Source organism: Ostreococcus lucimarinus, chromosome 13 (genome assembly GCF_000092065.1).
Source record: "Ostreococcus lucimarinus CCE9901 chromosome 13, complete sequence".
In the NCBI taxonomy this organism is placed as follows: domain Eukaryota; kingdom Viridiplantae; phylum Chlorophyta; class Mamiellophyceae; order Mamiellales; family Bathycoccaceae; genus Ostreococcus; species Ostreococcus sp. 'lucimarinus'.
The window spans coordinates 458,372-480,358 of NC_009367.1; the positions used below are offsets into that span (position 1 = coordinate 458,372).

The 21,987-nt window shown below is 61.5% G+C and overlaps 10 protein-coding genes across 10 annotated transcripts; 6 read left to right on the forward strand and 4 right to left on the reverse strand.

Moving 5' to 3' along the window:
- Window positions 1–144: 144 nt before the first annotated feature.
- OSTLU_27248 (predicted protein) lies at window positions 145–2,699 on the forward strand. The gene has a single exon (XM_001420969.1). The coding sequence runs from the start codon at window positions 579–581 to the stop codon at window positions 2,619–2,621; it is 2,043 nt and encodes a 680-aa protein (XP_001421006.1). The 5' UTR covers window positions 145–578; the 3' UTR covers window positions 2,622–2,699.
- Window positions 2,700–2,706: 7 nt separating this feature from the next.
- On the reverse strand, window positions 2,707–6,043 carry CHR3524 (predicted protein; the record flags this gene model as incomplete). The annotated part of the gene is made up of 2 exons (XM_001421120.1): window positions 2,707–5,814; window positions 5,891–6,043. The coding sequence occupies 2 exons, from the start codon at window positions 6,041–6,043 to the stop codon at window positions 2,707–2,709; spliced, it is 3,261 nt and encodes a 1,086-aa protein (XP_001421157.1).
- Window positions 6,044–6,150: 107 nt separating this feature from the next.
- OSTLU_93641 (predicted protein) lies at window positions 6,151–8,214 on the forward strand (the record flags this gene model as incomplete). The annotated part of the gene is made up of 1 exon (XM_001420970.1): window positions 6,151–8,214. One exon carries the CDS (start codon window positions 6,151–6,153, stop codon window positions 8,212–8,214), a length of 2,064 nt encoding a protein of 687 aa, XP_001421007.1.
- Window positions 8,215–8,306: 92 nt separating this feature from the next.
- OSTLU_27252 (predicted protein) lies at window positions 8,307–9,152 on the reverse strand (the record flags this gene model as incomplete). The annotated part of the gene is made up of 1 exon (XM_001421121.1): window positions 8,307–9,152. One exon carries the CDS (start codon window positions 9,150–9,152, stop codon window positions 8,307–8,309), a length of 846 nt encoding a protein of 281 aa, XP_001421158.1.
- Window positions 9,153–10,192: 1,040 nt separating this feature from the next.
- OSTLU_27253 (predicted protein) lies at window positions 10,193–10,885 on the forward strand (the record flags this gene model as incomplete). Its single annotated transcript, XM_001420971.1, has 1 exon — window positions 10,193–10,885. The coding sequence occupies one exon, from the start codon at window positions 10,193–10,195 to the stop codon at window positions 10,883–10,885; it is 693 nt and encodes a 230-aa protein (XP_001421008.1).
- Window positions 10,886–10,946: 61 nt separating this feature from the next.
- On the reverse strand, window positions 10,947–14,042 carry OSTLU_41924 (predicted protein; the record flags this gene model as incomplete). The annotated part of the gene is made up of 2 exons (XM_001421122.1): window positions 10,947–12,088; window positions 12,245–14,042. 2 exons carry the CDS (start codon window positions 14,040–14,042, stop codon window positions 10,947–10,949), a joined length of 2,940 nt encoding a protein of 979 aa, XP_001421159.1.
- A 713-nt stretch (window positions 14,043–14,755) lies between these two features.
- On the forward strand, window positions 14,756–16,639 carry OSTLU_27255 (predicted protein; the record flags this gene model as incomplete). The annotated part of the gene is made up of 1 exon (XM_001420972.1): window positions 14,756–16,639. The coding sequence occupies one exon, from the start codon at window positions 14,756–14,758 to the stop codon at window positions 16,622–16,624; it is 1,869 nt and encodes a 622-aa protein (XP_001421009.1). The 3' UTR covers window positions 16,625–16,639.
- Window positions 16,640–16,692: 53 nt separating this feature from the next.
- OSTLU_27256 (predicted protein) lies at window positions 16,693–18,715 on the forward strand. The gene has a single exon (XM_001420973.1). It carries the CDS (start codon window positions 16,822–16,824, stop codon window positions 18,655–18,657), a length of 1,836 nt encoding a protein of 611 aa, XP_001421010.1. The 5' UTR covers window positions 16,693–16,821; the 3' UTR covers window positions 18,658–18,715.
- Window positions 18,716–18,777: 62 nt separating this feature from the next.
- Window positions 18,778–19,614, reverse strand: OSTLU_17931 (predicted protein; the record flags this gene model as incomplete). The annotated part of the gene is made up of 1 exon (XM_001421123.1): window positions 18,778–19,614. One exon carries the CDS (start codon window positions 19,612–19,614, stop codon window positions 18,778–18,780), a length of 837 nt encoding a protein of 278 aa, XP_001421160.1.
- Window positions 19,615–20,355: 741 nt separating this feature from the next.
- OSTLU_27258 (predicted protein) lies at window positions 20,356–21,484 on the forward strand (the record flags this gene model as incomplete). The annotated part of the gene is made up of 1 exon (XM_001420974.1): window positions 20,356–21,484. The coding sequence occupies exon 1, from the start codon at window positions 20,645–20,647 to the stop codon at window positions 21,482–21,484; it is 840 nt and encodes a 279-aa protein (XP_001421011.1). The 5' UTR covers window positions 20,356–20,644.
- Window positions 21,485–21,987: the final 503 nt, after the last annotated feature.

Genomic DNA, 21,987 nt, shown 5'->3' on the forward strand with positions numbered 1-21,987 from the left:
CGCGACGCGCGCGCGTCGCGCGCGCGTCGCTCCGACGCGCGGCGCGCTCGCGGCGCGACTCGGCGCGCGTCGGCGCGGCGATGTGACGCCGCGCGTCCGTCGGCACTTCCCGCGGCGCGCGCGCGATGGCGGACGAGGTCGACACCGCGCGCATGCGATCGCGCCGCGCGACGGACTCGTCGTCGGACGCGCGCGCGCGCGGACGCGCGCGACCGACGGCGCGCGCGCGCGCGCGCGTCGGATGCTGCTTCGGCGCGCGGGACGCGGCGTCGGACGACGAGGACGCGCGACGCGACGCGAGCGATGGGTCGACGAGCGCGAGCGACGCCGACGCGGGTCGGACGTCGGACGGGACGCGCGCGCGCGCGACGTCGACGGCGTCGGCGTCGACGTCGGCGTCGGCGTCGGCGGGCGAGGCGAAGGCGAGGCGGCAGAGCGTCGACTACGCGCTGCGCGCGAGTCAGGGATCGCTCGCGTCGGGGGAAGAGGCGACGGCGAACGCGAACGGAGGAGACGATGAGTTCGTCGGCGACGCGGGATCGGCGGAGCTGACGTATTTCGTGAAGCTGAACGCGAAGATGCTGGCGAAGCGACGGAGAGCGACGAAGAGCGAATTGGAACCGCTGTGCGAGGCGCTGTCGCAGACGTTTACGTTTTCTGAGCTCGATGCGAACGTCAGGCGACGCGTGGCGAGCGAAATGTTCTTCATCAACGTGCCGGAGGGGACGATTTTGATGGAGGAGGACGAACCGGGCGACGCGTTGTATCTCATCGCCGGAGGCGAATTCGACGTGCTGCAAAATCGGCTCGGCGCCGATATCAGCGTCCTCACGCGCACGAAAGGCGATATCATCGGCGAGTTAGCTTTACTTTATAGCGTGCCGCGCTCGGCGACGGTGCGGGCGAAGACGCGGTCGCAGGTTTGGGTGTGCACGCAACAAGTCTTCAAGAGGGAGGTCAAGCACAGCGTCGAGGCGACGACGCTCGCGAAGAATTTATTCCTCGAACAAGTTCCCGTGCTCAGCGCTTTACCGATCGACACGCGGAAGTCGTTCGCGGATGCCTTGGAGACGGTCTCGTTCGACCCGTACACGGACGTTATTACCGAAGGCGAAGCGTGCGACGGTAAATTTTACCTCGTCAATTCGGGGCGAGCGCAAGTTTCCAAGCTCGACCCGGACACGGGTGAACCGCGCACGGTGAATCACTTGTTTCGACACGACTTTTTTGGTGCTTCCGAGATCATTCGCGGTGATGAACCGCGAGAGTACACCGTGCGATGCGTGGAAACTCCTCTGGTGTGTTACGTCGTCAATCGAGACGTGTTCCTCGAGAAGCTGTCATCCGTGCGCGAAGATTTACTTCGAGAAAAGTCTCGAGAAGTCATTCGTAATCGCATGCGGCAGCTCAAGGGTGAAAAGTCGTGGCGCTCCGCCCGAATTCGCCTGTTAGGTAGCGCGCGCGTGGGAGGAAAGAAGGTGAACATTAGCATGTACGGCTCAGTAAACCCGAGGTCGTTCGCCACGGACGTCAATCGGGAGTTGGGGTCGATCGATTTAGTGGAGAAGGAAATGCTCGGTGGAGGCACTGGTGGGCACGTGTATCGCGTTATTCAAGAAGGTATGAATGTGTCGTCACCGCGCGCCTTCGCGCTCAAGCGCGTGCGTAAGCGTGCCGTGATGGAGAGTCCGTCGCACATTTTCTGCGAAAAGGAAGTCACGAGCGAAATCAGCCACTTTTCGTTGATGTGTCAGCACGCCAGTTTCCAAGACAGGAATCATCTGTACATGCTTTTCGACATCATGGATGGGTGTGACTTGATGGACATGCTTGCGAGCGCGGTGCAAGTGAAGTTAATTCCGACACAAATCGATGGTGAGATTCGCCACGTGCCCACGCAGATTGGCATCAGCGAAGACACGGCGCGATACTACACCGCCATGGTTATTCTCGCGTTCGAGTATCTGCACGGCAACCAAATCATCTATCGCGACTTGAAGCCAGAGAATGTATTGCTTGCGCTCAACGGCAAATGTAAGCTCGGAGATTTTGGCTACGCGAAGAAACTTGACGTCGGCGAACGCGCGTTTACGTTTTGCGGCACCCCTGGGTACGTGGCGCCAGAAATTGTGCTGTCCACGGGATACGGCTACGCCGTCGATTGGTGGGCGCTGGGTGTTTTGACGTACGTCACAATAACGGGACAACAGCCGTTCACGATATCAAAGGATCCGTCCCAAAAAGACGATCCATTGAAAGTGATGCGGCGAATCGTGGACATGTCGTACGAGGTGCAATACCCCACGTACGCCACCGACGAGGCGTGCAATTTTATTTCTCAGCTCTTGCAGCGAAACTCGGCGAAAAGGCTCGGAAACATGCAAGGCGGGGTCAGTCAGATTAAGAGACACCCTTGGTTCGCCAAGTTTGACTGGGCGCTGCTAGAGAGTGGCGAGTACACGCCCAAGCCGCTGACGCTTTCGCGGCAGTTTTTAGAAATTCAGCGCGAACGTCTTATCGAGATCGAACGGGAATCGTTGCTCGCAACTGAAATGGATTCGGCGAGAGGACCGACGGATGCGTCTATGAATCGTGCGAACGAGATTTTCAAGGATTTTTAAGAGCCATGACAGAAAGTGCTCACATCACAGCGTTACAGCGTTTTAGCTACATAGGTCAAATTTGTCATTATACCATACATCATCGTCATCGCTTGAACAAAAATTGCAAGTCTTCGGCAGTCAGTTGAGAAAGCGCGGCTTGATTGCCGTCCATACACCCTTCGAACACAAGCTGCTTCTTTTCTTGAAGCTCCATCATGCGTTCTTCAATCGTGCCTTTGGTCGAAAATCGAACAGCGGTCACCGGTCGAAGCTGCCCGATGCGATGTGCGCGCATCACGGCTTGCATTTCCACCGCTGGGTTCCACCATGGCTCAAGAACGTATACGTAATTCGCCGCTTGCAAGTTGAGTCCTTCACCGCCAGATTTGAGACTCATCAAGATCACGCTGACGTTTGGATCTTCTCGGAAAGCTTGCAAATTCGCCGCGCGTTGCGTGACCGGCATGGAACCGAGAAGCTTGGCGATGGTAAACTTGGCCTTTTTCAAACGCCATTCGACGATTTCTATCATGGCTGTGTACTGCGAAAACACGATGGCTTTGTTTAAGTGCCCATTTTCTTGATTACGCATGTCTCGCAGAGCGTTAACGAGCGTCTCAACCTTTGTGCTCGACGTGTACTGCGTGAGATCGAGCTTGTTGAGAATTGACTTGTCTGGTAGCGCATCCTTGAAATTACGACTAATGGCACTCTTGACGTTTTCGAGACTTTCTGGAGAGAAGTCAATCGTCAACGCCGTGCGACAGACGGGACAAGTCACTTTTTTGCCATCCGCAGGCGCACAAGACGCGTATTGCATGATGCACTCACGATGGAAAATGTGTTTGCAATTCGCCAGAGCCGCGTCTTCTTCCTCAATTTCGTCCTGACACATGCCACAATAATGCTTCGGAACGTCGGTGTCTGCCGGGGATTCAACTTTCGGCGCGTCAGGGGCGTCTTTTTTCACGTTCGCACTCTTCGAATGAATCACCAAGTACGGATGATCGCACGCTTGTCGCAGTCGTGCGAGGAGCTCGAAGACGTGTGCGTAGTTGTGCAAAACGCTCCCTTTCTTCACGAACGCGTCGAACTTCGAGCGCGTCAGCATGTACAGAGACTCGTAAAAGTCTTGTTCAACCTCATTGAATGTGTTTTCTTGAATGATAATCTTCAAGTCCGGCAGTCGCACGTCCTCGGCGCGTTCCGCCTTGGTCCGGCGAAGTTGCATCGGCAACAAAATGTCATTTCTAAGAGTCAGCATCGCTTTCTTGCCGTCACCGATGTAGCCATAACGGTTGATCGGGTTTAGCACGGTGCGATTGAAATGCGAATAATGCCTAGGAGCGCCGCATCCGCAGTTGGTACAAAATCGCGCCTGAGGACCGAAGTTCCAGGTGAGCGTTTTGCACTCGCAACCCTTCGTCGAACAAAAGTAAAACGCGTACGGATCCATACGCAAAAATCTCACCAAGCTGTAAAGATCGCCGATTCGATTCTGCAACGGTGTACCTGTCAAACACCACTTATACGTGGATTTCAAAGCGTAGATACACTTGGCGGTGTTGCTCGTGCGCGCCTTGATCTTGTGCGCTTCGTCGAGAACGATTCGGTGCCACTGCGTGCGATGAAGAAGGGAATCCGACAAATCTACGTCGTCTTCGTCTTCAAACTGGCTCCCACCTTGCGAACCACCTTGCGAGGTTTGCGGAATGTCGTCGATGTTGGACGCCTTCACGTCGTCCGCTTCCTCGGTTTTCGCCGGCGTTTTCTTTTTCTTCTGTTTCTTCTTTGGCTTTCTATCTTCGCTCTCGCTATCGTCGACTAATATGATCTCATCATCTTCGCTATCACTGTCCGGTTTGTAATCACTTTCAGCCTCGCCGTCGCTAGCTTCGCGCAGACTCTTCTTCTTTTTCTTTGCGCTCGAAGTCGAAGTCGCTTTACCCGAAGCCTTCGACTTGCGCTTCTGCGCCTTCTTCACCGTACTCGCTATCGCCGCCGTTGACGCGTCAGCCAAGGCGGGCTCGTTCACTGACTCGACCTCTTTTTCTTTCTCCTCAATCGACTCCTCTTTGATATTCTCAACTACAATCGTCGGCACTGGAAGCTGCGAAATCAAAGCTTTCAGAACTTCGCTCGGCTCGGCGACGCCGTCTTCAACTTCCTCCTTGACGACGACGACGTCGCCGCCCGGGGCGAGACCTGAAGCCGCGCGTGCGCGCGCCTTGTGCGCGCCATCATACATGCTCAGCGTCTCCCGTCCGGCCATCGCCATGAGTTCCTTGTATACGTTCGCCATCGTGGGAATCCCCTTCTTCACGTCCTTGGCGCTGCCCGGCTTGATTTTCAGCGTGCGCATGGCTTTTTCGTTCGCCACGTCGCGCGTCACCTCGCGCCGCGCGAGTTTTTCCGTGCGCACGGCGTCTGGTCCACAGAAGTACTTCAAGTGCGTCACCATGGAGCGAGGTAAGTACTTTTTCCCACACCACTGACACGCCGTCAAGTGTCGGTTGATGATTTTCCGCCACTCGGCTTCGACGACGGGATACGTCGTCAACACGACGTCGTATCCTTTAAAGTCTCCTTCCACGACGTTTGCGCGATCAGCGTAATACACAAACACGCGCAGCGACCCTTCCTCGACGCACGATTTGATCTCTTCTTCCCACTGAACGAGCGCCGACGTCGGCACCACCACGAGCGTCGGCGGCGGTCTGTCGTCGTCCGTCACCATCTCCCCCACCTCGGCGCGGTCTCGCATCCACGCCTCCTTCCTCGCCAGCAACATCGATATGCACTGTATCGTCTTCCCCATCCCCATCTCATCCGCCAATATCCCCCCCTTCGCATCGCCGCTCTCGTTATCGCACATCCACCGCAACCCCTCGCGCTGAAACCCCAACAACGGCCGCGTCAACGCCCGCGGCGCCTCCATCGGTTCCACCGCCGGCCGACGCAAAAACTCCTCGCTCGTCACGTCCAACGCCGTGTTCTCGATCTCCGGCCGATCCGGCGACAGCACCGTCGCCAGCAACACCTCCCGATCCCCATCCTTCAGCGCGTCCAACCCGTGCACGCGCGTCTCCAGCTCCTCCCTCGTGACTCCCTCCGCGCGATAACACTCCGGATGCATCCACTTCGATATCCATCCGTAATCGCCGCCGCGATACTTGAGCGGTTCCCCGATTCGCACCGCGTCCTTCGCGATCTTCGTCGCCGATCCGAACCCCTCGTCGTCAGTCTTTTTTCTCTTCTCTTCGCGTCGATTCGTCGATTCGCCGCACCTTTTCCCCGCACTTCCCGCACTTCCCGCGTCCGCTCTTCGCGTACTCGCACGCGTGCGTGTACGCCGCGAAAGCCTCCTCGTCGTCGTCGAATATCGGGCGCCAGGTGACGCCCTTACCGTCCCACGACGGGACGATCGTGAGTTCGACCATGCGCGCGCGCGACGCCGCTCGCGGGCGCGCGAGAGGCGCGCGCGCGCGTCGAGACGCGTCGAGACGCGTCGAAAAGTGACGTCGGGGCGTTCGCGCGACGAATGACGATGACGGCGAAAAGAAAGATTCTGATTCGAACGACAAAGAGCGCGCGGTTTCGAACGCGCGCGAGAATCGACGCACGGCGAGCTTTTAAGACGCGTTCGATCGACGCGACGCCGAGGGATCGGCGAACGCGCCCGGCACGGCCGCCATCGCGTCGCGCGCGCGCGCGTCGTCGAAGCCGAAACACGCGAGCACGCGAAGCGCGAACTCGAGCAGCGCCGCGTCGCACGCGTCGAACGCGGCGTCGCGCTCGCGCTCGCCCGCGGCCGAAGACGCGAGGACGCGCTCGAGCGCCTCGAACGAGGCGCGACACGCGTCGAGGGTTCGAAAGACGTCGACGGATTCGCGAGACGCGGCGTCGCGTCTCGCCGCCGGTCCCGAAGTCGCGGATCGAGCCAGAATGGCCAGCGTGCACACCTCTCGCGCGTTCGAGTACATCTCCAGCGAATCTCGCGGATTCGTGCAATCCAGCGTCGCGCTCGTCAATCGCTCGCGAAGCGCGGCGTCGTCGAGCGTCGCGGCGTCGTCGTCGAGTTCGCGCCGCAGCGCCGCGAGTCGCCCGCGCGCGAGCGCGATCGGGCCCAACAAAAACCGCGCGTTCGCCGCCTTGCGCGCGTCCGCGACCGCCTCGAGCGGGTTCGCGCGCGCCGCGAGCGCCGGCGCGAGCGCCGGCGCGAGCGCGAGCGCGCGCAGCGCGTCGCGTCGCGTCGTCGATGTCGTCGTCGTCGTCCGGTCGGCGCGCGCGACGACGCCGCGACGCCGCGAGCGACGCGCCGGCGCGCCGCGGTCGACGCGCGCGCGCGCGCGCGCCGTCGTCGCGCGCATGTCGCCCGCGATTCGTCGTCGAGTCGACGAATGACGCGCGCGCGCGCGCATTCTCGCATGCATTCATTCGCGCGCGTTCGAACACTCCGCGACGCGCGTTCGAATCGCGCGCCATGACCGCGTCGACGCCCGCGAGCGCGTCGTCGTCGAGCGTCGCGGACGACGTCGAGCGGCTGCGACGAATCGCGCGCGACGCCGCGGAGAAGACGCACGACGTCTCGCGACGGTTACGAATCGCCGAGTCGGCGCTCGACGACCTGCGCGGCGCGCGCGCGAACGCGCGCGTCGCGACGGAGACGGCGATCGAGATCAACGTCGCGAGAGGCTCGAACGACGCGTCCGAAGCGATGAAGAGCGACGCGCGGCGGACGATGCGGGCGACGCGCGAGACGCGGGCGACGTTCGGCGACGCGGGCGCGGAGGGCGAGGCGACGGTGAGGTTCGCGAGCGCGCGGGCGGATTATCTGGCGAACGAGGACGAGTACGAGGCGCGAGTGGTGACGCTGGAGAAGGTGACGTTCGCGCGGACGGTGCGGGAGACGGCGAACGGGGTGAGGGTGCGGGCGCGGGCGACGCCGTTCGGCGCGGAGGGCGTGGACGCGTGCCCGGGAGGGGTCGGCGGCGCGAGACGGTCGCACAGACTCACGGGATTCGGCGCGCTCGGGTCGAACTTGATCGAAAGATGCGAACAGGACAGCATGGGGGCGGTGTCGGTGGAGTACAAGGATAGGTTCGCGGCGCACTTGGGGGTGTTCACCGGGAACCGACAACCCGAGGACAACATGGGCAAGGTGCTCGCGCAGGCGAGCGCGAAGAGCTCGACGTCCACGCGCCACGTGAACTTCGCGGTGAACGCGTCGAGGTGTCAGAGCGGCGAAGCCATCCTGGGCGTCGCGCTGACGGTGGCGAAGACGCTGCCGAAGACGACGAGAGCCGTCGTCGGTAACGCCTGGGGGCAAGTCGCCGTCAGGCAACCGAACGCGCGCGAGGATTTAACCGAGTGGGGGATCGCCGCGAGCGTGCCTCCGACCAAAGGCGCGGGACTGGTGAAGAACGCGGGATGGGGGATCGTCGCCGGCAAGCCCGCCAATCGCGGCGGCGTGCAAGCCGAGGCGTTCTTGCGCATCGGTTCCGACGGCGAAGAACCCGGCTCGACGTTGATTCCGGGCGTCGTAATCTCCACGGATGATCGCGGACATCGCCAGACGACGCTGGCGTGTCGCGCGCACTTGCTGTGGTGAGTCGTCGTCGTTTAATAAGGTTGTCGTTTTAATAATCCAATTTTGTTTCGTTTCTTTAATACAGTTTCGTTTCGTCGTTTCGTTTCTCGTCGTCATTCGCTCGCGATGACTTTTTCCTTCAACCAATGCGGCTTTCTATCCGGCGCATTCTCATCGCTCTCGCGCAGCGCCTCGGCCTCGGCCTCGCGCTTGGCGTACGCTTCGGCTTTGACCGCCGCTTCGGCTTCGTAACGCGCGCGCGCGGCTTCGTCTTTTTGCCCGGTGAGCACCAAGTAGTGCGCGACGGAATCGTAGCCCATCGCCAAACTGCGGCGATACATGGTGCCGGTCGGCGGGTATCCCTTCTTCGTTCTACAAAACGAGCAATTGCATATGTCCAAGCAACTCGGACACCGCCACGCGTCGCCGCGAGCGATGACCTCCCGAATATTAAGTCCCTGCCGCATGTAGAGGCAGTCGCCGCAATACACCCCGCGCATCATCTCGCACCCCGCGCACGACGTCCGCAGCCCTTTCGTCTTCTGTCGGCACTGATGACAGCACTGTCCATTCACCGGGTCGTATATTCTGCGCCCTTTATCGTCGTAACCGTCCTCGAACAGCGTCCACGGCTCGGCCGCGCTTCCCAGAGCCTCCGCGTGCCGCGCTTCGTACACCTCCTCGTTGTACCGCACCTCGAACAAATCCCGCGACGCGTCGTTCGGATCGAACGCTTCCGGTTCTTCGTTGCGCACGCGCCGCGACGCGCGCACGGGCGCGGCGCTGCCCTTATTCTCCTCGTTCGACGTCCGCTCGAAGGCGTTCGAAAAGTTTGTTTTTTTGCGCTTCTTTTGCGCGTCGCGCGCGAGCGATTTCGCGTGCTCCAGCACGCCGAGCTGCGCCATGCGTCGTTTGTTCGCCTCGATGCGCTCGAGGCGCTCTAACTCGTACGCGCTCATGGCGACGGACGAACGACGCGACGTGCGGCTTTGGAATCGCGAGCTGTCTTTGGAATTTTAAATTCCAAAGCGACGCTCGGACGCGACGTTCAGACGCGCCGCGGCGATCGAACGACGGCGCGCGGGTTCGCGAACGCAAAACACAGCGTGATGATGATACAACAATATCGCGCTCGACGACGGCGCGTCGTCGTCGCGTCGACGCCGCGTCTCGCGCCGCGTCGTTCGTCGTCGCCGAAAATTCGTCGCCGAACGCGCGTCACGCCGAAAATCCATCCCGCGAATCGTCGCCGTCGTCGTCTCGCGCCTCGATCGCCCCCTGCACGTCCACCGCCATCGCGTACACCGCGATCGACGCCGCGCCGTGCGTCGCGTACGCCAATCCGATCGCGACGCCGCGACGCGAGACGCCGCGCCGAGCCACCGCGAGCGTCGCGCACGCCGCGCTCGCGCACGCGTCGATCACCGCGCTCGCGCCGCCCGCGACGCGCAGCGTCGCGAGCGCGCCCTGGACGCCGCGCCGCCCGCGCGCGCTCGGGACGAAGAACGTCGTCGCCGCGAGCGCGCCGAGGACGCCGGGCACGAGCGCGACGTACAGCGCGCGCGGCGCCGCGACGACGAGCGCGATCGACGCCGCGCCCCACGCGCCGACGAGCGGCGCGCTCGCGCTCCAGCGCGCGATGGCGCGACGCGCGAGCGCGTCGGCGCCCGCGCGCGCCGGCGCCGGCGCCATCGCGCGCGCGAATGCCGACGACACAACCATGCGCGACGACGACGCGGAAACCGGCGCGCGCGCGCGCGACGCGCTCGCGAGGCACGGCGAGGCGTTCATGGCGATGTTCGACGCCGACGACGACGGCGCGCGACGGCGACGCGGGCCGCGCGGCGCGAAAGCGCGCGATGGGTCGGCGCCGGCGGCGGCGAAGAAACGCGCGCGCGACGACGACGACGCGACGACGACGCGACGCGCGCGCTCGACGGACGCGGTCGCGAAGACATCGCGCGCCGCGAACGGGTCGACGTCGGACGACGGGAAGACGATGGTGTTCGACGGACGACGGACGGTTTCGGCGGCGGCGGCGAAGGCGAAGGCGCGGGACGCGAGCGCGGCGAGCGCGAGTCCGAGCGGACGGCTGATCGATACGAAAAAGGCGCGAAAGGCGTTCATGAGCGCCGAGGCGGGGAAGGTGCTGAACGATGACGTGGTGAGAGCGGCGCGCGAGCGCGACAAGGACGCGGAGGATGGCGGCGAGGCGAGGTTCGGGAAATTTAGCGCGCTGCGGGAGGAGGTGCAAGCGTTCGGCGCGCGCGGATTGGCGAAGTGGGATAGGCAGGCGCTGGAAACGAAACGATTGGTCGAGCTCGGGATGAAGCCGAAGAAAGGACCGAGGATTCCGCCGACCATCGGCGTCGGGTTGGCCAAGGCGAACGAAAAGCGCGCGGAGACGGCGAGGCAGGAGGCGTTCGCGGCTGGGTATAAGCTCGAAAAGAAGGCGGCGAAGAAGTCGAGCGATGCTGCGCGCGATCGCGGATTAGCGTGGGGGTCGTCGACGTTTAGTACCAGTAACGGGGTGATGAAGGTGAACAAGAGAGACATGGTGAATCACGACAAGTTGGTGGACACGAAGGCGATGCTGCGCGGCGAGGGCAGGCGGCCGCAGATGAAGTCGTCCGGGAAGAAGACAAAGAAAAAAGGCAAGGCAGTCAAGGCGGGGAGAAAGTCCAAGCGATGAGCCGATGAGCTTAACTAGGAACTAATAGCGTTGTATTATCAAACACCTGTGTACGTTTCGACTACGCCCCGGCTCGACGAATCGCGTCTTGACTCTGCGCGGGCAGACTGGAGAGCGTAGCTCGCACGCGCTGATCTTCGGCGCGCGAGAGCGCGATTCCTAATATTCGCGACGTGTCTATCGGTGCGAGCGCACCATCGGTGACCACTTCGGCTAAAATACCGACGATGCGAGTCATCGCGGCGTCGGCGAGCGAGGTTGGATTTTCCGTAATCGTCGACGCGAGCCAATGGTAGACGTCCGGGCCTTCTTCTAAATCGTTTCGCAAGGGTAGCGCGTTGAGAACGACATCAAGCAGTGCGGATGCGTTTTCGCGAGCATGACCGCCGTCGATGACTTGTAGCAAACGCGCGATGGCGCCCACGGCGTTATCGCGAACGCCGCCGTCGGATTCTCGGTCCGCTCGCGTCATCGGCGCGAGTGCCTCCGCGATGGCGCCGTGGAAATCTATCGCGCTCGCACCACCTATTTGCGCCAGTATACCGATGCAATAAATACTGTTGCGCCTCAAACCGACGTCCAGAGACGCGACGTCACGCAAACACCTCGGGAGCGCAACGACGGCGCATCCCGCAGCGGGCGCACCGACGGCGCGCACCACCTCGACGAGCGTCGCGTAGCACAGTGAACGCTCGGTTTCGGTATGATTTTCTTCCGTGCGCTTCATCAAAGCGTTGAAGTGCGGCACAAAGTGCGTCGCGAACGTCTCTCCCATGTACATCGCGAGCGCAGGTAAGAGCTCGGCGACGGCTTCGATGACAACCAAGCCCGCTTCGACGTCTTCGTCTTCGTCTTCATCGCCTTCTTCGTCGCCTTCTTCGCTGTCATACCCATCTTCGACTTGACAGAACGTGTTGCCCTCTAGAATTTCCAAACTTGCCGCGGTGAGATCGATGACGTGCTGCGAGACGTCTACCCCGCGATGTTCTTTGAGAATGTTTACGAGAAGCGCCGCGGCTTCCACGGACGCGGCCACCGCATCCCGATCTTCGTCTTCTAAAACACAACGAATCGTGGCCGAGAGTGAGTCGTTCACCAGTTCTTTCGCGCCTTCGGGGTTGATGCTGAGTGCCGCGATCGTAGTTTGCGCGAGCGCAAGGTGCGCCTGCACGCGCACCATCTCGTGCATATAATCCGTCATGCCTCCGAGTAGCTCGGACGCCTTGGCGATGTACGGCGCGAATGCGCGAGGACAATGCGAAGCATAACAATTCAGCGCTTTGCACGCCGACGCTTTCTCGTCCATGACGCCGGAGCGAATGGAGTAACCCGCCGGCTTCCTCGTCATACCATCGGCACCGTCGCCGTCGCCGTCGTCGTCCGAATCCAACTCTTCGCGATCGGCTTCGTCCTCGCTGTCAAACATGATACCATCGTCCAGTTCGAGCGACGCGAACGCTTTCTGCGCGCACACGGCGAGGTAGCGATCGAAATCTTCCTTGAGCGCCTCCGCCACTTCGCCAAACAAGCCGTGGGCGTATTCCCGGAGCTCGGCAAAATCGAGCTCGAACCCAGAGAGCCCGGCTTGCATGGCGTTTTCCACGTGCGGTCCCATGGCCTCCTTGCCACCTTCGGCCGAAATCAACATCCCCAGCACTTCTAACGCGCGCGCGCGAACGTTCAATTCTTCATCCGCCGTCAGAGACAAGCAACGATCGAGTCTAGGCAAGAGTTCGCCCAAGTACGGATGCACCTTGTCCCCGCTCGACGCCGTCGCGGACGCGAGCGCCGAAAGTAACATCTCGCGCACGTGGCGCTTGGCACCGCTATCGAGAGCTAATAAGACTATGTCGAGCAAAGGTTTGACGTACACGCCGACTTCGTCTTGAACGTCTTCCAACCACGCATCCATTGCATACATCATGCGCTCTTGCACGCTCTTCACTTGCTCAACCGGAAGCGCGGTGAATAAGCTCGGCAGCACTTGCTTGTGCATGTCCGGGTCTTCCAACGTCAACCCAAGGTGCTCGGCAAACTGTCCGAGCGTAAACGCCGCCGCGCCTCGCACGGGTCCATTTAGATCGCTCAAGCGTCCGACCACACTCGGCACGATGGTGCTCGCGTGCGCGCGCACGCCCTCGGCGCACCCTTCGGTGACGACGCCGAGCACGGCGACTGCGGCGTGACGCAAGCGGTCGTTCGATGCATTGTTGATATTCGCCGCGGCGAATGACAGAACCGTCGGAAGGACATACTTTGCCGGCACTTTAAGCGCTAAAATATCAATGAGCTGACTCGCTACGGTTTGTATGTGCACCTCGTCTTCGTCTTCGAGATCGTCCTCGCCCGCGAGCTCGGCTTCCTTGGGCTCACCACACAGCGGGCACAACACGGCCAGCATCGGCTCGACAAGCTTAGACTTTGTCAGTGCCTTTGGTTTGTGACGCGCCATGTACGCCAGCACGTCTAACGCGCGTCGTCGCGCGCTCGTCCCGAGCTCGCGTTCCGCCGTGGCGACTTGAATGCAAAAGCCGACGACGGCGGGCACGTGTCCACTCAAAGCGCTCGTGCGACTCTCCGTGAGCGCATCTAGGACCTCAAACACGATCGATGCCGACTCTTCGTCTTCGTTCGACACCGCCGTCTTCGCCGCCTCGAGCACGTGCGGCACCAACGACTTTATCACCGCCACCTCCTCGGGCTCGCCCGACGCGTTCGCCACCAACGCCCCGACGGCGCGAAGCGCGCTCACCCGCACCTCATCGTGCGCGTCCACGAGTCCGTTCGCAAACAATCCCGCCAACGTCTTAAAGTGATGACTCAGCGAGCTCACGATCGTCTCCGTCAGGCTCTCGAACAACTTAAACGCCAACGCTCGATGCGCCGTCTCGGGCGAGCTCGCGCACTGTCCCAAAAATTCCAACAACTCGTTCCACTCCCCCTGCGGCACCGTCCAACGCGCGATTTTCGCGATAACGTCCAGCACCGCATTCCTCAGCGCCTTGCTCTCCGCCGTCATCGCTCGATCCAGAAGCGCTCGCTTCGCCTCGTCCCTCTCGCCGCGCGTCAACCTCGACGCGAACGCCCTCGGCGTGCACCTTCGCTTCACCGTCACGCACGCCAGCGTTCGCACCGCCTCCGCGTCGCTCGCCGACATCGTCGGCACCGTCTCCGTCCAGCCTCCGCACGCGATCGCGAGCAGCGACTTGAGCGCGCCGTCCGCGCGCTTCACCGCCGACAGCAGCGCCGCCTCGCCGCGCTCGCGCCGCCGCGCGTCCGCGCTCAGCGCGTCGCCGAGCAGCGCGAGCACGCCCGGGACGGAGCAGTCGATCGCGTCCGTCGCCATGGCGCGCGGCGCTCGATCGCCGGCGCGTCGCGCGACCGCGCGGCGTCGTCGAGTGCGGTCGGCGCTTCATCGCGGCCGCCGCACACGACGACGCGAGACGCGCGCGCGGCGCGACCGCGCCGACGACGACGCGACGACGCGACGACGCGCGGTGACCGTCGCGCATGTTCGCGCGCTCGACGTCGACGGCGCACAGGCGCGGCGCGGGCATCATCCCGCCTCGCGTGCACGCGTTGGACACGAACGACGAAATCGCCGCGCGCGTCGACGCGTGCGCGCGCGCGGTGCCGTCGAGCGACGCGAACGATGCGCTCGCGCTGTTCGGTCGCGCGCTCGAGCACTCGCCGGCGCTGAAACAGCGCGTGTTGAAGCTCGAACGAGAATTCACGAACGAAGGACGCCGGACGTACGACGCGCTCGCGGACGCGCTGGAGTCGGTGTCCGACGCCGACGTCGGGTGCGCGCACAAGACGCGCGCGTTGGCGACGTGCGTGACGACCGGGAGCGGCGAGGGCGCGGACGCGATGCGGGAGGCGATGGAGGCGCTGTCGAGCGAACGCGAGCGGTTGGCGAATTTCACGAGAAACGCGCTGGCGAGCGAAAACGTGCGAAGAGCGACGGAAAAGGACGTCGGGGAGCTGCGCGAACGTCGTAAAGCGGTGGATGCGGCGAAGAAGGAGTACGATGGGGTGCGACAGCGATATATGAAGACGACGGGAGGGGAGGAAGAGTTGCGCGCGGCGAAACTGTCGTTTGAGCGCGCGCGACGGGATTTGCTCGTAGCGCTGCAACGAGTGAATGTGGCGAAGCACACGCGCACGAAACGGTGCGCCGTAGACTTAATCGACGCGCAGTTGGATTACTTTCGTCGGGGGGTGGAAATATTGACTCGCCTCTCGCCCACGCTGGATATTTTGAGAAAGGACGTCGCGGCGGCGGAGGCCGAGGGCGCGGACTTAGAGGCGGCGTTGAACGAGGAAATGGAAAAGCTGATGGCGCGGTGCGATGACGAAGCGCAATCGACATCGGACGCACTGTCGATGGTAAGTGACCGCGCGAGAGAGATGAGCGCGCAGATGGCGTCGTCCGCCGCGGGATACGGGTCCTCTCAAAACGAAGCGTTGATGCAAGGATATTTATTGAAGCGATCGAGCGGGAAAATTCAAGATTGGAAGCGGCGATTCTTCGTTTTGGATGCGCGCGGATCGCTGACGTACACGAAATCGCTTTCGTCCAATCCGAGGAAAGCGCTCGGCGGGAAGTTGTTATCGCTCGGGTCGATGCGAAATAAGTCGTCAAACGCGCCTTCGACGCAGACGACTGGCGGAGGAGAGGTACGCGAGACGGTATCTTTGCTCACGGCGACGATTAAACCCGACTTGGACGACGACTCGAACGCGCGTTTCGCGTTTCGCATCGTTTCTCCCGAAAAGACGTATTATTTACGCTGCGAAAGCAACGCGGAGCGAAGCAAATGGATGGAAGCTATCACGACCGCGATCGCGAGTTTATTAAATTCGAGCGTGAACGAAACAATCCTGGCAGAGCACGAAGCGAGCGTGAACAAATACGGGAGCAAGCATTCGCGGACGATGTCGTCGATCTCGAGCGTCTCCGCGTACGACGGTCCGCCACCCTTGACGGTGCTCGGCGCCGTGCCCGGCAACGGATTCTGCGCCGATTGCGACATGCCAGAGCCGGATTGGGCGAGTCTTAACCTCGGTATCATGCTTTGCTTGCAATGCAGCGGCGTTCATAGGCAGTTGGGCGTGCAGGTGAGCAAAGTTCGGAGCGCAACGCTCGACGTGCGCGCGTGGGAGCCAAGCGTGTTGGAATTTTTCTCGCGCTGGGGCAACGCCCAATCGAACGCGCGTTGGGAGTACGAAAAAGCCGAAGTCGAGGCGAAAAAACCCAACAAGAATTCGTCGCTCGAATCTCGAAAGGCTTTCATACTCTCAAAGTACGTCGCCAAGGCGTTTTGCCGTCGCGAGGCGCAACCGACCGAGTCGCAGCTCTTGACGGCGATCAACTCCAACTCGCTACCAGCCGTCATGGATTTACTCCTCAAAGGCCCGCACATCAAGATGCACTGGGTCATGCTCACCGCCGCTTGCGACTGCGGTGATGCTTCCATCGCCATCCTCGAAGCTCTGCTGCACCACAACGTCGACGTGAACGCTCGAGAGAATCCGTACACCGAGGACACCGCGCTCCACTACGCCGCACGAAGAGGCCGAGACGCCTTCGCCAAGGTTCTACTCCGTCGCGGTGCCGACCCGCGCGTCCTCAACGGGCGCGGTCAGACCGCTTTCGACGTCGCCGTGGACGTTCACGGCGCGATTCGCGACGAGGATTTACTCATCATGCTCAGCGCCGCGCAAGACGACGACTAGCCCTTGTAACGCTCGCGCCCGCGCACCACTAGGGCTGTGCTAGGTCATCGTCGAACCTCATTCGCGCGCGCGTCGCGAACGCCGTCGCGAACGCACGCGCACGCACGAGCGCACGCAGGAAACGAACGGCATCGTCGACGACGTCGTGACGACCGCGACGGCGACGGCGCGCGACGAACGGCGCGTCGACGATCGCCATGGGCAAAAAGAACAAAGACGAGGACCCGAACGAAAAGCTCGATCGCATCGCCATCGTCAACGGCGAGCGGTGCCGACCGAAAAAATGCAAACAAGAGTGTAAGCGATCGTGCCCGGTGGTGAAGGTCGGAAAGTTGTGCATCGAGGTCGGACCGAAGGATAAGATTGCGTTTCTGAGCGAGGAGTTGTGCATCGGATGCGGGATTTGCGTGAAGAAGTGCCCGTTTGAAGCGCTGACGATCATCAATCTGCCGAAGAATTTGGAGCGAGAGACGACGCATAGATATGGGCCGAACACGTTTAAGTTGCATCGGTTGCCGACGCCGCGCGCGGGACAGGTGCTCGGGTTGGTGGGCACAAACGGGATCGGCAAGTCGACGGCGCTGAAAATTTTGGCGGGGAAATTGAAGCCGAATCTTGGGAATTTCACGAAACCGCCCGAGTGGAGCGATATTCTCGCGCACTTCCGCGGGTCGGAGTTGCAAAACTATCTGACGAAGATTTTGGAGGATGACATGAAGGCGTTGATTAAGCCGCAGTACGTCGATAACATTCCGAAAGCCGTCAAGGGAGAAGTCGAGCAATGCTTGAACGATAGAAACGAGTTGGACAACTTGGAATTTCTCAAGGACCAATTGGACTTGGAGAATGTCATGCAGCGTCAGGTGGCGCAGTTATCTGGGGGGGAGCTTCAGCGGTTCGCCACCGCGATCATCGCGTGCCAAAAGGCAGACATTTATATGTTTGACGAGCCGTCGTCGTACTTAGACGTCAAGCAACGTTTGAAGGCGTCTCGGGTGATTCGTTCTTTGTTAAAGAACGATACGTACGTCATCGTCGTCGAGCACGATTTGTCCGTGCTCGATTACTTGTCCGACTTCATTTGCTGCCTGTACGGGAAGCCCGGGGCGTACGGCGTCGTCACCATGCCCTTCTCTGTTCGCGAAGGCATCAACATTTTCCTCGCCGGTTTTGTGCCGACGGAGAACTTGCGTTTCCGCGACGAGGCGCTCACGTTCAAAGTCGCGGGCGCGGATAGTGGGATGGAGATTACCGACAAACATTTTTCGCGATACGAATACCCGGCGTTGGTGAAGACGCAGGGCGATTTCAAACTCAACGTCGAGTCCGGTGAGTTCACCGATAGCGAAATTGTCGTGTTGCTCGGGGAGAACGGTACGGGTAAGACGACTTTTATTCGCCTTATCGCCGGCTTGATTCAACCGGACGACGAAGAACTCGAACTTCCGGAGTTCAACGTGTCGTACAAGCCTCAAAAGATTTCCCCGAAGTTCCCGGGCACCGTGCGCGAGTTGCTTCACAAGAAGATTCGCGACTCTTACATGCACCCTCAGTTCGTTTCGGACGTTATGAAGCCTATGAACATCGATCCGTTGATGGACCAAGCGGTGCAAAACCTCTCCGGTGGTGAATTGCAACGCGTGGCGTTGGCGATGTGCATGGGTACGCCCGCGGACATTTACCTCATCGACGAACCGTCGGCGTATTTGGATTCCGAGCAACGTGTGTGGGCGTCTAAGGTTATCAAGCGCTTCATCTTGCACGCCAAAAAGGTGGCTTTTATCGTGGAGCACGATTTCATCATGGCCACGTACCTCGCGGACAAGGTTGTGGTGTACTCTGGCGTCCCCGCCATCGAAGCGACGGCGCACGCGCCGCAGTCTTTGTTGACGGGTATGAACATGTTCCTGAAGGCGTTGGAGATTACGTTTCGACGCGATCCCACGAACTACCGTCCGCGCATTAACAAGTACCAGTCCCAGCTCGACAGCGAACAAAAGGCGGCGAACTGCTACTACTTGCTCGACGAGTAAGCGTCTCGTCTCGATTCACTTCAGTAGCCTTAGCGTAGATCGTGTCAATGTCGTCATGTTTTGTGTCATTGGTCTCATCATCACATCAGTGTTTCGTCTTCTAAGTCATCTAATCGTATTCTAATGCGTGGCGCTGCGTATCGTCTTGTTGAGAAGTTTCACCTGGCGCGCTTTACTCTCGACGCGCTCTTGCGCGTCCTCGAGCGCCTTGGCGAGAAATTCTCCCTCGGCGCCCGAGCTCCCGCCGATTTCTCGCGCGATGGATTCGTGCTCGACGCGTAGCTTGGAGAGCTCGTTTTGTAACTCGCGATGGATGTGCTGGATGTCGCGAGTATCAAATTTTGCAGGTTTACCGCGCGATCTCTCGCTCGCGGGCGACGGCGTGTTGACGCTCATCTCCGCCCCGGGCTCGCGAACGACGTCGAGTTCCTCATCCAACACGAAAGGTTCGCCGTCTATGATGCGACGCGTGAGCTTTGCGTTGATTTCCCCGACGGCATGCAAATTTGTGCGTAGCTGTGCGCACTCGCGTTCGGTATCGGCCGACGCCGCGGCGATTTCTTTCAATTTCATCAGCGCGTTGCGAGAAACGTTCTCGGCTCTCGTCGCTGTGGACTCCATGCGAGCCACGCGCTCGTTCGCCTCCTTCACACTTTTCCTAGCCGATTCAATCATCTCATTCGCACGCTCTCGCGCGCGAGCTAGTTCATCATCAAACGTCTCTCGTAAAGCATCGACGCGACTCGCCATCCCGCGTTCAACGATTTCGTGCTGCGCCGCGAGCTCTTCGTTGAGCTGCCGCACCGCGTTCGCCATCTCCGTCGACCTCGTCTCCATCATTCGCCGCAGAGCCATGGTCTCATTTTCACTCTTCGTCAATTGCTCTCTGAGCGCATCCTGCGCGATTTTCCCAGCGCTGTGCGCTTCCACCACTTTGACGCGTTCCGCCGCCAACATGGATTCAAAGTCGCGAAACCGCCGTCTGTCCGCTTCGAGCTCGACGCGCTCCTCCTCCAACCGCGCCCGCACCGCTCGCTCGCGCTCGAGCTCATTCAAAAACTGTCTCTCCTTCGCCTCGTATTCATCCCGCATCGCCTTCACCGCTCGCTCCATCTTCGACGCCCGCTTCTCCGCGCTCTCTCGCTTGCGTCGCTCGCCGTCCAGCGCGCCTCGCGCCGCCGCACGTTCAATCTCCGCGTTCTCCGCGTTCGCCGCCAACTCTCCTCGAAACGCGCGACATTCCACATCCAGCGCGTCTCTTTCGCGATTTCCCTCCTCCACCGCGCGTCGTAACGACCGAATCTCCGCCTCCGCGCTCGCGTTCGCGTTTGAATTCAACTCTGACAGCCGCCGCGTCCTCGTCAACTCATTTTCCATCTCCTCTCGCACCGCCGCCGCCTCTCGCGCGTCCTCGCGCGCTCGAAACAATTCTCTCTTTATCTCCTCGTACGTTCCGTGCGCGTGCTCGAGATCGCGCGTGAGCGCCTCGCATCGCGATTTCCAAATCGTCACCAGCGCCGTCGCCGTGTCGCGATTTTCTCTGCGCGCGCGCGCGACGACGTCCTCCTCGCGCGCGCGCGCGTCGTTCGAGACAACCATCGACCGTCGCTCGCGTCGCGCGCGCGCGAGGGTCGCGCGTCGCGTCGCGCGCGCCTCGATGTCTCGTTCGTCGCCGCATTTCACGAACATTCGTCGGCCGCATTCCGCGACGAACGACGCCCTGCGCGCGCCTCGACGCCGCGCGCAGGGCGTTCGAGCGCGCGCGAGACGCCGCGCGCGCCTCGCGCGCGTCACCGCGCGCGTCGAAGGCGACGCTCGGACGCGCGAGGCGATCGCGACGGCGATGATGGCGCGAACGGCCGCGCGACGATCGACGGCGCGCGTCGCGCGCGGGGCGACGCGCGCGACGAACGCGAGGCGACAGGCGCGGGCGATCGCGCGGCGACGCGTCGCGGTGACGCGCGCGAGCGAGGCGAGCGACGACGCGATGAGGGACGAGGCGAGCGGGTACGAGAAGCGCGCGGCGGAGAGCGCGGCGGCGGGCGTGGAGGAGAAACGACCGCCGCGAGGCGGGGACGCCCCGGCGCCGGGATCGTGGTCGTGGACGCTGAATTGGGATCACGTGATGTTCGATACGCGGGGAAGGGTGATCGAGGAACCGACGAAGGAGGACATGGCGCGCGCGCGGGTGCTCATCGGGTCGTGCCCGCGAAACGCGGAGGACGTGGACCGGTTGGTCGACGAAGCGGGAGTGGAGGCGATCGTGTGCTTGCAGTGCTCGTTGTGTCACGCGGCGATGGAGATCGATTGGCAGAGCGTGCGAAGGCGAGCGATCGAACGAGGAGTGATGATCGTGCAGGTGAACGTGCGCGATTTCGATCGACTGGACCAGGCGAAGATGTTACCCGAGGCGGTGCGGAAGTTGGCGGCGTTTCAAGCGATGGGTAAGCGCACGTACGTGCACTGCACGGCGGGGATCAATCGCGCATCGCTCACCGTGGTCGGTTATTTGACCTTTGTCAAGATGTTTGATTTGGAAGCGGCGCTGCACGCCGTGCGCACGTCGCGTCCGCAGGCGAACCCGTACGTGGTTTCCTGGGAAATCGCGCGCGCTCGTTTGCTGGCGCATAGGCTTGAGGATATTTATCTGTACTCGCAAGTCGACGCTGGTGGTAACACTATCGATGACGGTGGTGACTGGATCAAGCGCGACCTCGAGCGCGCGGAGAAGGGCGTCATCGCCGAAGTCTTCAAACGCGCCATCGACACCGATTTGTCCATGTACGGAGCGCTCATCGAAGGGGACTACCAACAACAGCGTCACTGACGATGGGATCAAGAATATAGACGTTAGTAGTTTACTGTTGTACATCATCGAAACAGAACGTAGGGTCTAACTAAAACTATCCGTTGAGCATGGCCTCGAGATCGATGTCGTTCTTCGACAACGTCTTGGCGCCGCCGAGCTTCATCGGCGGCGGTTTGGCGCCTCCCATCGAGCGCACGCCGCCCCCGAGCGATCCACTCGACGGTGGACGGCGCACACCACCGATACTAGCGTGGCCGGTCGCCCCCATCGACCGCGCACCGCTGAATCCCGACGACGCGCGCGGCGCCTGGGACGGCGGCTTCGCCGACGGTTTCGGCGGCGCCGGAGCGCTCATGTCCTCGAACAGGTCGTCGTCACCCCAACCATCGCTCTCGTGACTGGCCACTTTGGGTATGGATGTTTTCATCGGCGCTCGCGCGCTCGAACCCGCGCGTGAGTTCAATCGCGCGCGGGCGGCTTCTTCCGCGGGATCGACGACGTCTAAATCGCCCCATCCGTCG

Coding starts and splice junctions, on each gene's coding strand:
- OSTLU_27256 (XM_001420973.1), top strand. CDS start 16,822: ATGGGCAAAAAGAACAAAGACGAGGACCCGAACGAAAAGCTCGATCGC.
- OSTLU_27248 (XM_001420969.1), top strand. CDS start 579: ATGCTGGCGAAGCGACGGAGAGCGACGAAGAGCGAATTGGAACCGCTG.